The sequence below is a fragment of the Sus scrofa genome, chromosome 2 (assembly GCF_054392235.1).
Source record: "Sus scrofa isolate SSC_HxYL_T2T_F1_AM1 chromosome 2, Sscrofa_HxYL_maternal_Yorkshire_Landrace_v2.0, whole genome shotgun sequence".
In the NCBI taxonomy this organism is placed as follows: domain Eukaryota; kingdom Metazoa; phylum Chordata; class Mammalia; order Artiodactyla; family Suidae; genus Sus; species Sus scrofa.
The window spans coordinates 150,961,358-150,975,130 of record NC_139384.1 but is presented as its reverse complement, the minus strand read 5'-3'; the positions used below and the strand labels follow the sequence as shown (position 1 = coordinate 150,975,130).

At 43.0% G+C, this 13,773-nt stretch overlaps 1 protein-coding gene and 1 long non-coding RNA gene across 8 annotated transcripts in view; one reads left to right on the top strand and one right to left on the bottom strand.

Moving 5' to 3' along the window:
• The window catches only part of LOC110259500 (uncharacterized), a 175,400-nt gene extending 172,823 nt beyond the window's left edge, over positions 1 to 2,577 (bottom strand). For all 6 annotated transcript variants that reach the window (XR_014838874.1, XR_014838876.1, XR_014838872.1 and 3 more), the window contains exon 1: positions 1,924 to 2,577. This is a non-coding gene — a long non-coding RNA (uncharacterized LOC110259500). The remainder of the gene's footprint in view (positions 1 to 1,923) is intronic.
• Positions 2,578 to 2,819: 242 nt separating this feature from the next.
• Positions 2,820 to 13,773, top strand: part of ETF1 (eukaryotic translation termination factor 1) — a 32,451-nt gene continuing 21,497 nt past the window's right edge. The window contains exons 1-2 of one of the 2 annotated variants that reach the window (XM_003123975.7): positions 2,820 to 2,959; positions 3,120 to 3,223. In XM_003123975.7, coding sequence (XP_003124023.1) covers positions 3,138 to 3,223 — 86 coding nt within the window. In that variant the 5' untranslated portion in view covers positions 2,820 to 2,959; positions 3,120 to 3,137. Of the gene's footprint in view, positions 2,960 to 3,119; positions 3,352 to 13,773 lie in introns of both variants that reach the window. The other variant, XM_005661694.4, reaches the window with a different exon arrangement.

The window sequence follows — 13,773 nt, the reverse complement described above, 5'->3', positions numbered from 1 at the left end:
CAACCCTAAGACTTCCTAGGTCCAGACTTTTTTTCTTTAACAACTTCACTGACTTAATGTTACTTAATGTTAGAGCTGGGGGGAAAGTTCTGAACTGATCAAGAATAAATCCTTCATTCTACAGAGGACAACCTATGCCTAGAAAGATTATATATTCTGCATTTTTCAAAAAATCTTTATTACCCTTATATCATCGGAGGTTCTCCCTGGACACTGAATGGTCATGGTCTCATTTTAAAAGGCTTATCTTTGCCAAAGGAAACAGCATCCCTATTCTACTTCCTCTCAAATCTCTTCTGCTACAGACCCATGCCAGCCTCTGCCTCTAACACACTGATTTCCAACTCTAAGTACAGAGATGATAAATTTGCAGCAACTGGGCAACTAAGCTTTTAGAACTACAGTTAAACTGCCCGGTTTGAGAATATTCTAAGAAACAAGTTGCGTATCTTGGTAATCACCAAGTTTCAAGGATTCAAAGATTAACAAACAGCAATTCTATGTGGGATGGTATGCTTACTTCAGCATGAATCACAAAGAAAAGCAAGCCTGTGAGTTAGTCTGAAAAGACTGTAAAGCCACCACATATGGACCTGAAGCAACACTATAAACATAAACATAAAAATGAGCAGGAAAAGAAAATCAAGGCAATTTAGTATAAGCAGTAGGAACTGGAGCAAAGGGAATGAGGTCGGGAAAAGTGAGGGACATGGTAGACACCCAGTCAGTCAGTAAGCAGTATTTACAACTATTTAAGAAAGTCTGTTAATAAGCACAGTGAATGGAACACAGTAGAAGTACAATAAATATTATATAATGACTGACTATATGCTGAAAATTACAAAATGGAACCTAAAGAAGAGATTCCACCGTTGGAATTCATTTGCTGGGGAGAGAAGACTTGCCCTGTAGCAAGTCCATGTCCTCACCCTAAGGAAACATAGATAAGAGGGTCCCCGGGCAAGTTCCTGTCACCTCTCTGCTTCAAATACCCAATCTATGAAATGGGGGTAAAAGCCTCATCTCCAAGGTGTGGACAAAACTGAGTTAACAGGGGGAAAAGGATTCAAAGCTCACACAAATTAATGCAACTGCCTGCCTCACATCACCACTGCCATGTATCAAAAGCAAACGCAAATTTAAGAAGCGCAAGATGAAATTTTCAATCATCTCCCACAACCTGCTCCTTATCCTAACCCTCTCAGTAAAAGTAATCGTTTCAGTCCTCTGAGAATCCTTCTTCTTTTTTTTTTTTTTTTTTCTTTTTCAGCCACCCCCCCCAAGACATATGGCAGTTTCCAGGCCAGGGATCCAAATCAAGCTGGAGCTACAGCCTACACTGCAGTAACTGCCAGACCCTTAAGCCACTATGCTGGGCTGGAATCCAACTGGTGCCTCCACAGAGACAAGGCAGATCATTAACCCACTGAACCACAGCGGGAACTCCCAGGGGGAGTCATTCTTGCTCTTCCTCCTCATCCAACCCATCATCCATCCAGTCCTACCCATCACCCTACCTATCACCCTAGTCTAAGCTACCGCTCTCAAAAATCACTGACCTCGCTCCAGCACACTAGCTCTTGTAGTTCCTCCCTTCTTCTTATTTTTTGTTTTTTTTTTTTGTTTTTTGTTTTGTTTTTTTTTTGCTTTTTAGGGCCGCACCCGCGGCATACGGAGGTTCCCAGGCTAGGGGTTCAATTGGAGCTGCAGCTGCTGGCCTACACCACAGCTCACGGCAATGCCGGATTCTTAACCCACTGAGCGAGGCCAGGGATTGAACCCGAGTCCTCATAGGTACTAGCCTGGTGCGTAACCCGCTGAGTCACCATAGGAACGCCATTATTTTATTACACAAAAGTATAAAATCACAAATGGCTACAAACCCAACCAAACTGAAAATTCCACGAAGACAGGCACTGTTACCTGTTTGGTTCTGCTCAATCTTCTCAAGAAAACCCGGCCTGGAACAGTTCGGACCCAAATATTTGAATGACTGCAGCTGAGGTGAAGAGACATAAAGTAGCCAACTACAACTCCTAACTCCAAAAGAGAGCTGCCCATTTTGCTTCAATACTCTCCCCCCTTCCACTCTCAGGAGCTCAGACGAAACCATACGTGGCATCAGATACTTCAGGTCTCCAAACTCAGTCAGTCTCTGCTTTCTTCCCCCTCGTAAAGTTCCAGGTCCAAAGTGAACCTCTCTTAGCACTAAGGCGCGAAGGCGGGACGTGAGTGGCTCTTTTGTCCCCGAGGGTGTCGGGGTGCCAGACTACCCGGGAGAAGTTTCCCAATCCGGATACCCTGGCGGAGAGCTTGAACACTAGTCCGTGCAGCTGTGATGCACGCAGGCCCGAGCGCTCCGTCTGCTAAGAAGCAGCAAAGCGCGAGGCGCCTCTTTGAGGCTTCTCAGAAGCAGTTCAAACCACGCGTCCCGGCTCGAGTGGAGGCGCGTCGTGGAACCTCAGAGGTCCATTCCATTCAAGAAAGTGGGACGGAAAAGATAACCCAAGCGCCTCTCCCTTTAAGAAACACCCTCCGTTCGAGCCTAGCTGGGCTGACTAAATGCTCGCGAGAGCCACCTGCTTCCGCCCGCTTCCTGCTCTCGGCGAGCCGGACCGGAAGGAAGGCGGTGCTTCCCCGCCCCCGGCTTCTACCTCACAAGGCAGCGCGGCCCCAGCTGCGGCCAATCGGCGGGCTCATTGTAGGCCACCTCTCGGAGAACCAATGGAAAGTCGCGGCGCGCGCAGAGCTTCTCCTCTTCCTCACCGGCCCCCTCCCTTCCGCCCGCCGACTTCCACTCAGCCTCTGGCGGAGGAAGTGATGTCACAGGCCCCATGTGAGCGGATTGCAACACATGCAGCTGCCTGGAGAGAGGGAGCCGGTGTCCTACGTCAGAGCCGCCGCCGCGGAGCCGCCGCCGGGGAGGAGCAGCAGCTGCCGCCCAGGACTGGGCCCTTAGGTAAGCCAGGGGGAGGGAAAGGCCAGCGACGACCGCGCCGGGCCGCGCGAGGCGGGAAGAGGAGGGACTCTCGGGGTGGCAAGGAAGGGGGCCGCTCTGCCCCAGCGGCGGCGCTAACTCTGTGGTCTTGGTGTCTCCGGGCCCCGCCGGGCCGCTCTAGGGAGGAGGAGGCGAGAAGATGGCGGACGACCCCAGTGCTGCCGACAGGAACGTGGAGATCTGGAAGATCAAAAAGCTCATTAAGAGCTTGGAGGCGGCCCGCGGGTGAGCGCCGCGTCAGAGCCCCCCCGTACCCTCTTGGTTCCTGGACCCCTCAGGATGGCCGCCCCCGCGCCGCATGGCCGGATGAGGAGAACCAGGCACTAGCCAACTCCCGCCTTCTGGACCTCCGGGTAGTAACCACCGTCCCAGGGGCGAGGGTCTACGCGGTTGGCCCGAGAAGGGGTACTTCCCCCTGTTAGGGCTTAAGGGGCCCGGCTCCCGGGGCTTAGACCACTCAACCCCCTCGTGATAGGCCCCTGCTACTTTTGTACCCCTCCCAGTCACTTGAATCCAGGTCCTCCCTCCTTGAGTTCCAGGTGCTGCCACCCGACACGGGTGCTCTTGGAGGGAAGGGCCTGGCCTTCCTTCTGAACTTCCTTCCCTGATTTTCTCTCTTCACATTCTTTAGCCAAGTCTCATAAAAATGGCCTCCCCCTCCTGGGCTTCTCAGAACCGGGTGGGTGAAGTTTGGGTGGGGTGGGAAGAAGGGGTGGTCAGGGACACCTTTATCTGACTTTCTCTGATTTCTCTGGGTCTCACTACTCTCTCAAGATGACTTCCTCCAAGTCCTCTAATTACCCCAGAGCTTCTTGCGTTTAGCTGTTACAGGACCCACCTATAAACTGAAAATGCCCATGTGTGCGGGGTGGGGTGTTAGGGAATGTTTGGTTTAGATTTGTTCTCTTATTACTTGGTTGACAGGTGTGTGTCTGTATATTCAGAAGAAATCCGAATTATGGGGCCGTCGATGAACTGTAACGACAGGGTCCCTTTTGGCCTCTCTCTGGAACTCTTGGGGGTTGAGGTGCCTGATGGATTAATGCATGTTGAAATTCAGAGCTAAATTAAGTTGTCTTTGAGTTCTCTTGTAAATTTCTATGAGAAACTGTTTAGTGTGTCCATTGTGGAAAGAGTGGACTAAATTAAAACAGACTTTATGTGCTTTTAAAATTTAAAAAATTACTCTCTAGGAGAAGGTGTGTAAGAGGTATTCCTGGTTTTTTCGTCTAATTATTTCATTTTGTTCCTTTCCCAGTCTTAGAAACTTCTTACTTACAGGAAGTGGCAGGAAAAAAAAAAGTTTTTGGAACATTGCATATTTGTATGTCTGAGCATTCTTAGAATAGCAGAGTGGCTTGTCCCAGGCCATTTTGAAAGTTGTTTTCAGTACAGGAATTGGACATTCTGGTTTCCACCCCAGATTTGTCCTTGATTGGTAGATTTGCAATAAGATTAATCAACTGCATAGTTGTTAGTACTTTATGATGTAAGCTATGCTTAATTCCATCAAAGGCCTAGGGCTAAAAGACTGTTTTGCTATTGTGTTTTATTCTTGATAATTAGTGACAGTTCTCCTTGGGATGAAACTTCTGAAAGTTTAGTCCTCTTCATCAGTTATTGGGGCTTTTATTCACTATGTCTCATATGAATTGCAGGTAGCAGCTTACTTTTCATTTCATAGGTTTTACTTTAAATGTAGTAGAATATTCAGACCTAGTTAATAATCTCTCTGTACTTGAACACAGTTGATTCTGATGATTCTGTGCCACATGGTAGAATGAATAATTCCCCAAGTGTGAGAATCCTGTACAGGAGGGGTAATGTAGGTCATGACCCATTATGTTTGCACTACCAGGAAACAGCCAGCTTCTTTTGTTTCACTAGGATATTCTCTTGTGTTGCTTGAACCCTTCAATTGAGTGTAGCTTCTTTAGATTGTTGTTGTTGCTGTTGTTTAAAGTTGGATGTGATCTTTAGATTCTTATTTAATTTGAAGACGGGTTCATGCATTAGAATTTGTATACATTATATCTCAAGTTTAAAATATGGATTCAGACTATAATTTGCTTATTGTCTGAGTGAAGTGACATTGAAGATAACACTGCTTCATAAATAACACCATTGCTTTCTACTGCTTGGTGAAGGAAGCTCATTCTTAAATTTGTTAGCCATGTTACCTAGCCACTTGAAACTTTTCAGCTCCTCTTTAAAGCTTTTTTAAAGGCTTAGTCCTTTGATTAGCAAAGTTCAGTAAAGTTTAAAGCATGCTAAATATGAGGTTCTTATGTACAGTTTTTTTTCCAGGTGATAGTTTGAACATTTTAGACAAGATTAAGCTATCTAAACAGTGTGGTGAATAATCATGTCCTACTTTGTCTACTTGCTTTCATTCAGGATTTGGTTGCATCTTGATCCCAGGAAAACTTAAAATTTTGGTCATCTCTGGGTTGCTAAGGGAGTCACAAGTTTATTCTGTTTGAGAAGTTTTTGTTTTTGTTTTTGTTTTTTTTTTGAGAATAGCAAAATTGTATTTGTCTAAGACTCATTAAGGTTATCATAGCGTACAAGGAGAATGTTTTCCCTTCTTTACCTAATGCTAAAATACTTTTAGGAGAAATGCGATGGACTTTAAGCACAAACTGGATGGCAAAATGAATCTGTGCTGGTATTTTAGGGTCAAGTTGTGGGTTTCAGCAGAAAACAGGTTTTGTTCAAGCTTATTACCACTTAGTGAAACTTAGTAGTAAATTTGTAGAATTGTTTTGGAAATGAAGATTTCTCTACCCACCCCACCCCCCTGCCCAATAATTTTGGGCATAAAATACTAGCTTTTAATTTAATGCTGGGATAAAAGTAATTTTGAAGTTGAGATAATAGGCATGTGAGTATCTCTTGATATATAGCCCCAATATAATGTAGCTTTAAAGTGGAACCACTTGCAAAATGGACTAGCCGATTAAATACATCTGAACAGAGTAAAGTTTCTAAACACAGTTATTTATTGAGGGATGTAGTATTTTTTAGATATTGTGTTGTTTTTTTGTTTGTTTGTTTGTTTGTTTTTTTGCCTTTTTCTAGGGCCACTCCCGCGGCATATGGAGGCTCCCAGGCTAGGGGTCTAATCGGAGCTGTAGCCGCTGGCCTACCTCAGAACCACAGCAATGTGGGATCCGAGCAGCGTCTGCAGTCTACCCTACAGCTCACGGCAACACCGGATCCTTAACCCACTGAGCAAGGTCAGGGATCGAACCTGCAACCTCATGGTTCCTAGTCGGATTCGTTAACCACTTCGCCACGACTGGAACTCCTAGATATTGTTAAGCAATGCATTATTTAATCCTCATAAGAGGTATTGCCACCATTTGGTGGAAAAGGCAAACTAAGACCAAGAGGTTAAATAGCTAACTCTCTGAAATGTTACAGAGCTGGAATGTTGCAAAGCCCAGGATTTGAGCACTGTACCATAGTGTACAATGTATATATTTGGGGGGAGGGAGTTGTTTGTTTTTTATGGCTGCACCCACAGCATATGGAAGTTCCTAGGCCAGGGCTTGAAGCTGAGCTACAGCTGTGACCTGTGCCACAGCTGTGGCAACACTGGATCTTTTAACCCACTGTGCTGGGCTGGGGGTCAAACCTGTGCCTCTGCAGTGATCTACGGCACTACTGTCAGATTATTAACCTGCTGCACCATGGTATATACAAGACTGGACTTACTCAAATTGTAATCTGAGCTGTAACAGGCCGTTTTATGTTATGTCTATGGAAGACCACTTTTAGGAGCCAAAATGACTAAAATGGGGAACTTGCCAGGCATCTTTTTGTAGCCACATCACGCTTAATTTCTTGAGTTAAAAGGAGTGTCACACATATGACTTGAAATTAAGTTGGGTGGAACATACATATTTAGCTTTATGTAAGCCTGGAGGAATGTTAATTTCTGTATATGCTAATAAAATAACCAGCCAGTTCTTTTGCTGTATATAGGTTCCACTTAAAATTAGTGGTAGTTCTGGGTATTTTCTCCACAGTTGGCTTAATGAGGACAAATGTGTACATAAGCCAAAACTGGAACTAGGGCCATGTGAATGGAAACCATGGTTGTGGGTATTTTAATTAAGAAACTAAATCAGGGAGTTCCTGTCATGGCTCAGGGGAAACGAATCTCACTAGTATCCATGAGAATATGGGTTCGATCCCTGGCTTCATTCAGTGGGTTAAGGATCCGACATTGCTGTGAGCTGTGGTGTAGGTCGAACACACAGCTGAGATCCTGCATGGCTGTGGCTGTGGTGTAGGCCGGCAGCTGTTGCTTTGATTCGACCCCTAGCATGGGAGCTTCCATGTGCTGCGGGTGTGGCCCTTAAAAGCAAAAGAAAAGAAACTAAATCAGGTAAACATATGTAGGAGAAAAGTAAATGGGAAATATAGGGTTTTGTCCTAATGTTTTCTGCTGCAACAAGAGGTAGCCCCAGAAATAATGTTGGAAGCTTTATAGTTTTCAGATAATAAAATCATAACTAGTGCCTCCTATAACCAAGGACAGTAGTGAATGTGACCAAGGAGCAGACACGGTTAATTTGGTCTAAATTGTGTCTGTGGGTATTAGAATGTATTTTCACTTATCTTCAGGGAAGCTTGTATGTTCATATATAATGAGGGCTCAGACAGATAACCTGTGTTTGAAAACCAGTATAGTTTGTAAGCTTCTTTTGTGTTTTCTATGGTCTTTGGGCTGGTTTGTTGGAGTTCCTGTCATGGCTCAACGGTAACAAATCCAACAGTATCCACGAGGTCGAGGGTTCAATCCCTGGCCTCTCTCAGTAGCTTAAGGATCTGGCGTTGCGTGAGCTATGGTGTAGGTCACAGACACAGCTTGGATCTGGTGTGGCTGTGGCTGTGGTGTAGGCCGGAAGCTACAGCTCCGGTTAGACCTGTAGCTTGGAACTTCCATATGCCTTGGGTGCATATAGAATAAAAAAGACCAAAAAAAAAGCTTTTGTTAAATATAACTTGTAGATGTACTGACAGAAGGGAATAAAAAATTACCTGGTCATATATGATTGTCTTTCCTGCTCCCAAATACGATGTGGGGGGGGGGGCTATTTTTTCTTCTCTACTTTGAGTAGTTCTGATACTAAATATGTGGTGTTTTTTCCCACACCAAGCACCAGGCAGTTCTCCAGTTGTCACTGGCCACCAAGTGTCCTACAGTTTAATTCAATTCTGATACTACCCAGAGTTGGCATCAGATCTCACAAAGTAAAGAGCTCAGTCCCACAAGACTGCCCCCACATGAAATGCCAGTGCAAGTCTGGGCCTCGCCTACTTCCCAGACAGGTTATAAGTTGGGGGTTCCTATGACTCCCTCCTCGGGTTCAGTAATTTGTTAGAGTGGCCCCAAGAACTTAGGGAAACTATGTTAACTGGTTTATTATAAAGGATACAGATGAACAAGCAGATAAAGTGATACATGGGGCAAGGTCCAGAAGAGGCCAAGTGCAGAAGCTTCTGTCCCTGTGGAACTGAGGTATGCCACCTGGGTTTACCAATGCAGAAGCTCATTAAATCTTGTTTAGGAGTTTCTATAGAGCGTCATCTACAACTTCCCCTTCCTTTAGGTCTGTGGATGGAGCTATAAGTTCAGCTCTCAAAATGGCTTGGTCTTTCTCATGATCAGTCCCATCCTAAGTCACTTCATTGGCATAAACTCAGGTTTGTGCCTAGGGACTCTATGAATAACAAAACACTCAATTTCAGGAAATTCTAAGAATTTTTAAATATTAAGGGCAAATAATATCGACAGATTGTGATTTGAATAAAGTGTGTAGAATATGTTTGGGTACCTTCCCCAAGTGAAAATTGTTGATTAGTAGAATATGACACTTGGAATGTTCTCAGAGTGATGAATTTCAAGTATTTTATTTTTACTTTAGTTTTCCACATCCTTAAAGAGCTTGCTATAACTAAATTCGTCCTTTGTAGTTTTTTATACTGATACCAGAACATTTGGGCTCTTAAAGAGGGCTTTTTTTCTTCTGGCTTTCCCTACCTCTCTTGTCTGCTTAGACAAATAAAAGACCCTAATAGAGAAAAGTCAAGAATTAGAATATTTTTAATTTCTTGGAAAGAGATGAGTATAGAACAAATAACTACAGAGGTCTTGTTCTTTTCACTAAGGGGTCAGAATACAGATGCCACCAACAGGTCTGAGCCATGAGAAGAGAGAAAAGAGGTAATAAAGGGAAAAGGGAGATAGAAGAGTCTATTTGAGAGGGTGTGGTACTGTTGATGCATCCACTCCAAGTGTCATAGGCTGCCTGCCTTAACTCAAAACTAGTCCTAACAGCTGTTGTATTCTGGCATGGTGTTCTCTGCACTGTGAACCTAATGAACAATTATTCCCTTTGAATTTCAACTCCTGACAGACTTCTCATTGTAATAGCAGATCCATTTATCCTTCCAGGAAAGGAAGGCTTGCTCTGGATACATTCCTAGATAAGCAAGAGTACCTGGTTAGAATACCATTTAAGGTCAGATGCATTGTAGGTCCCCAGTCTTGTCTTGCTTCCCACCTCATGACCCACCTTGTTGGACCCTTTTATCAGAGGGCCCTTCTCCTTTGAGCTTGGGGTTGGGGGTGTACTCAGTGTGGCCCCAAGTGCTTGGAACATGTTCGGTTGTCAGAAAACTTGAAATGTCAGTTTTGTATCAGGGCTAAAAGGCTTTGGATCCTCTTTAAAGAGTCAAGTAAATTTGCCTCTTTTTCCTAGACCTACTGCTGGAACTGTCCATCTGAGTACTTGGGCAGCAGAAATTTCTTCTGAGTCCAGCCTGTTCTCCAGGGATCTCAGAATAGAACCTTCTAGGATAGATTCTGTAGGTGTTGCTTAATTCTTTAGCAGCCTACTATTTTAGTAAGGGGGAGAAAAGATGGGGGGGGCTGAGGTTCTTTGCAGCAGGTTGGAAATTATGGGGTTTCTCATTGGGCCAGCTGTCCTCAGCATGATTAATTTCCCTCTGATAAGAGCTTTCTCTTATGCCACTGGACACACTTGGAACCCTTGCCTACTGTCTACTAGGAATGAAAACTTCCCTTTTTTCCCCCTCTTTCTAACAGATGTCTTTTTCTTTGAATCTGAGTGAATCAAGATAAAGAATGATGGAGTTCCCGTTGTGGCTCAGCAACTATGACTAGCATCCATGAGGATGAAGATTCAATCCCTGGCCTTGCTCAGTGGGTCAGGGATCCGGCATTGCTGTGAGCTGTGGTGTAGGTTGCAGACGCGGCTCAGATCAGCAGTGTTGTTGTGGTTCTGGTGTAGGCTGGATTAGATCCCTAGCCTGGGAACCTCCATATGCCATGGATGCAGCCCTAAAAAGACCAAAAAAAAAAAGACAAAGAATGATCGCTTTTTTTCTTACTTCTTCCAAAACATAATTGAGTTTGATTAAGAGCTATAATTTCATTATTCTTCTGTGGATACAAAGACGAAAACAGACTTCTTTTTATGTTGATAAATCGATCAAGCTCTATGCTTTATTCCAATCCTTTCTCTTTTAACGACTTAATTTTTTTTTCTTTCTGATAAGATTTTAATTTTTTCTATTATGGTTGATTTACAGTGTTTTGTCAATTTCTGCTGCACAGCAAAGGAAGCCAGACACACACACACACATTTTTTTCTCACATTATCCTCCATCATCTTCCATCACAAGTAACTAGACAGTTCCCTGTGCTATATCATCTACTTTAATTTGTATGTAATAGGTGTCTTTTAAGTATTTACGTGTTCACTTGGCCCTTTTTTTTTAACCTTCAGGTTGTTTTAAAACTTTTTTTTAACACCAGTTTTTAGACATGTAGCTTTCATCCAGTGTATATTTTGTCTTTACACTGTCATCGTCTTTCCTCCCAGTTCAGAGGACTGGAAGTGTTCAGATGCCTGACAACAACTTTTTCTCATGCAGACAACTTGGGGTTACTGGGCCTACATACTCTTCTGTTTTCACATTTTCATTCTATCCTTTAAGGTCTCCTTTAGAAGAATGATCCTAGTCCAGACAAAGATTGTCTTTTTCCTGCCATGCCTGACCTTCTAAAGTAGACTTTTCCCCAGACTCAAATCTAAGTATGTGGAAAACGAGCCCACAAGTGTATTTTTACTATTAACAAGCTTCATCAAACATCTGCTGTAGGTTGGACACTTAAACATTTAGGGGAGCAGTGTATGATGCCGCGAGAACACAGTCTGTCTGGCACACAATCTTGATAACAAGAACCATTCCCAGCCCCATGTTAATAAGTACTGAATAATACAGTACACAGTGGAGGAGATGTAATGTAAGCATATGATTTGGATCTTGAATGAGGTGTTGAGCATTGTCAAAAGCAGAAGGAGACTGTTTAACTGCTTAAGCAGATGTCCTAGGCAAGGCAGGTGGTCAAAGAATGTTACTATGGGCATTGGTATTATTTAGCTGACACAGTATCTTTGATACACTGGTATAGTGGAGCTGTAACTGATCTGCAACTTCGAAATGGTAATTGAAATTCATTCTTATTAAAAGCCAGTTAGCTTAAAATTAAATTCAGAAGCTTCGTGTTGGTTGATGGGTTTTGAGTTGTATAGAAATAGTGCAGCATATTTGCATACATGTGGCTTGTTGGTAAAACTGGCTTGACAATTTAAGTTTGACTTTCAGCATAAACTTTTTTTTTTTTTTTGCAAGTGATGAAAATGTACTCATCCCCAAACATGAATTCCTTAATACTTGTGGACATTTTTAGCTTTTAACTGAAGAAAAAGAAGTTTTCTTCTTTTCTAGCTACCCCATTCTCTGGCATCTCCTGTCCTCTGTGACTCCGGTTAAGCAAGCTGGATCCTCAGGAAAGACAGAGGTTCATGGACAAAACAGATGTATTTTAATCAAGTAATGAAACTAGTTTTCTGAAGATGGCTTGAAGAGCATTGTATTTTGGCTCCTCACAACAACTCTGTAAGGAAAGCTATTACTGCCATTTCATGGATGAAGAAATTTGAAGTACGGAGAGATTAAGTAGCTCGCCTAATATCACAGCCTAGTAAGGGGCAGTGCTAGATTCTGTTCCCACTTTACTAATTCTAAAGTCTCTGATCCTAACTATTATACTATGCCACTGTGTTCTTTGATTAGTATTTCTTTTGCTGAATAGAAACATCTTCCATTCTCTTTTAAAAGGAGGATTCTTGTCCATGGAGATTTGCGGTTTACCAGAGGGAGCAGGTGTGCTGAGACCTAGGAGCAAAGATAAAAGGGAACGGGCATGCTGTGTGCAAATCTACTCTAGGAGGAACTTGGGTACTGAACATGTTTGTTTTTAATGAGCATCATTGGTGAGGGAAATAACTTTCTCTTAAATCCTTCCCAAGAACCTCATTTGTGTGTTAGAAAGAAAATTAACAGGAAAGCTGTGGCTTTTGTTTTGCTTGAAGAGTACTTGCAAGAAAGATAAGAAGTGGACTTTTTCATATATAGGGTCCTCTCTGGAACACTGGTTGTTAGTTAGTCCCTAATGTTGGTTGCGATTGATAGCTACTGGCCTTGTGCTGATGTGAGAGTGCTAGAGAAATTTTCCAGCTTCTGCTGCTCTCTGGTGGAATATTCCACTAGGATGATTTGTTTGTTTTTGGTTTCCTTTTTATGACAAAGTAAATTCCTGTAATTGTAGAAAAACTACTCCATCACGTATATACAGTTTTTGTTTTGGATGACAGTGATCCTAGAGCTTTTGAGGATGAAACATTAAAATAAGCCTTTTGTAAACTTTCTGCTAAAAAATTTTGGGACATCCTGAGTTGTATCCTCTAGGATAGGGGCTGCTTTAATGTCTTAGTATGTTCAGATCTTGTTACTTCTCCCATCTGTTAATGGCATCTGACCCCTAAGGTCAATATTTCCAGTAACTTTGTCTAGCCTCTGAATAGTAACAGAATTCTCCCTTAGTCTGATTTCTATAAGCTCTTAAAAAGGTAGCCCCATTCACCTCTTGCCTGCAGGATCAGTGAGGGCGGACCAAATTAAAGGTGGCAAAAGAAGATATTTTGGAAGTGTTAGTTTCGTTATGGTAAAGACTCATGGGATGTTTTGAGCTTTATAGTGAAGCTAAAGCAAGGACAGTTAGTCATTTCCAGGCACATGTTAGTTCCTCTCCAAAGATTGGCAAACTTTTCATTGGTGCTTTATTTAGTAGTTTAGAATAAATCTCTGGTGTCTGCTTAGAGCATGTAGAGAAGACCCTATTTCTTATATTAGCAATTAACCACTTACTCATTCTCAAATATTTGAGCATCCACTACGTACTAAAATGATTTCTGCCTTCAAGAAGCTAGTGTAAGCAAGTGTAGTTTAAAGTTTTAAAGGGGAATTAATTTCTCTATTTCTCCCTTGTGATAAATCACAAAAACAGCCTCTAGGGTTAGAACCATCTTGTTCTGAACTAGGTGGTTTTGGTTTGGTTCTTTTGTTCTGTTGAAAGTTTTGGCAGGCTCTGTAACCCAATAAAAGTGATAACCACCTACCACAAAGTCAACTCTCTTTGGACTTCACTCAGATTCAAATAAGACTTCAGTACCACCGGCAGTGCTGCTGCTGCTGCTCCCCCTGCCCCCAGCCGTGCCATGCCTTTAAGTCTTTCTGACTTCTATTAATGGCAAGGGGGTGGGGCATGAGAAGCTATCAGTTGCATCTAGTCACCATTAGTGATCTATCTGCTATCCATGCCAGGCACT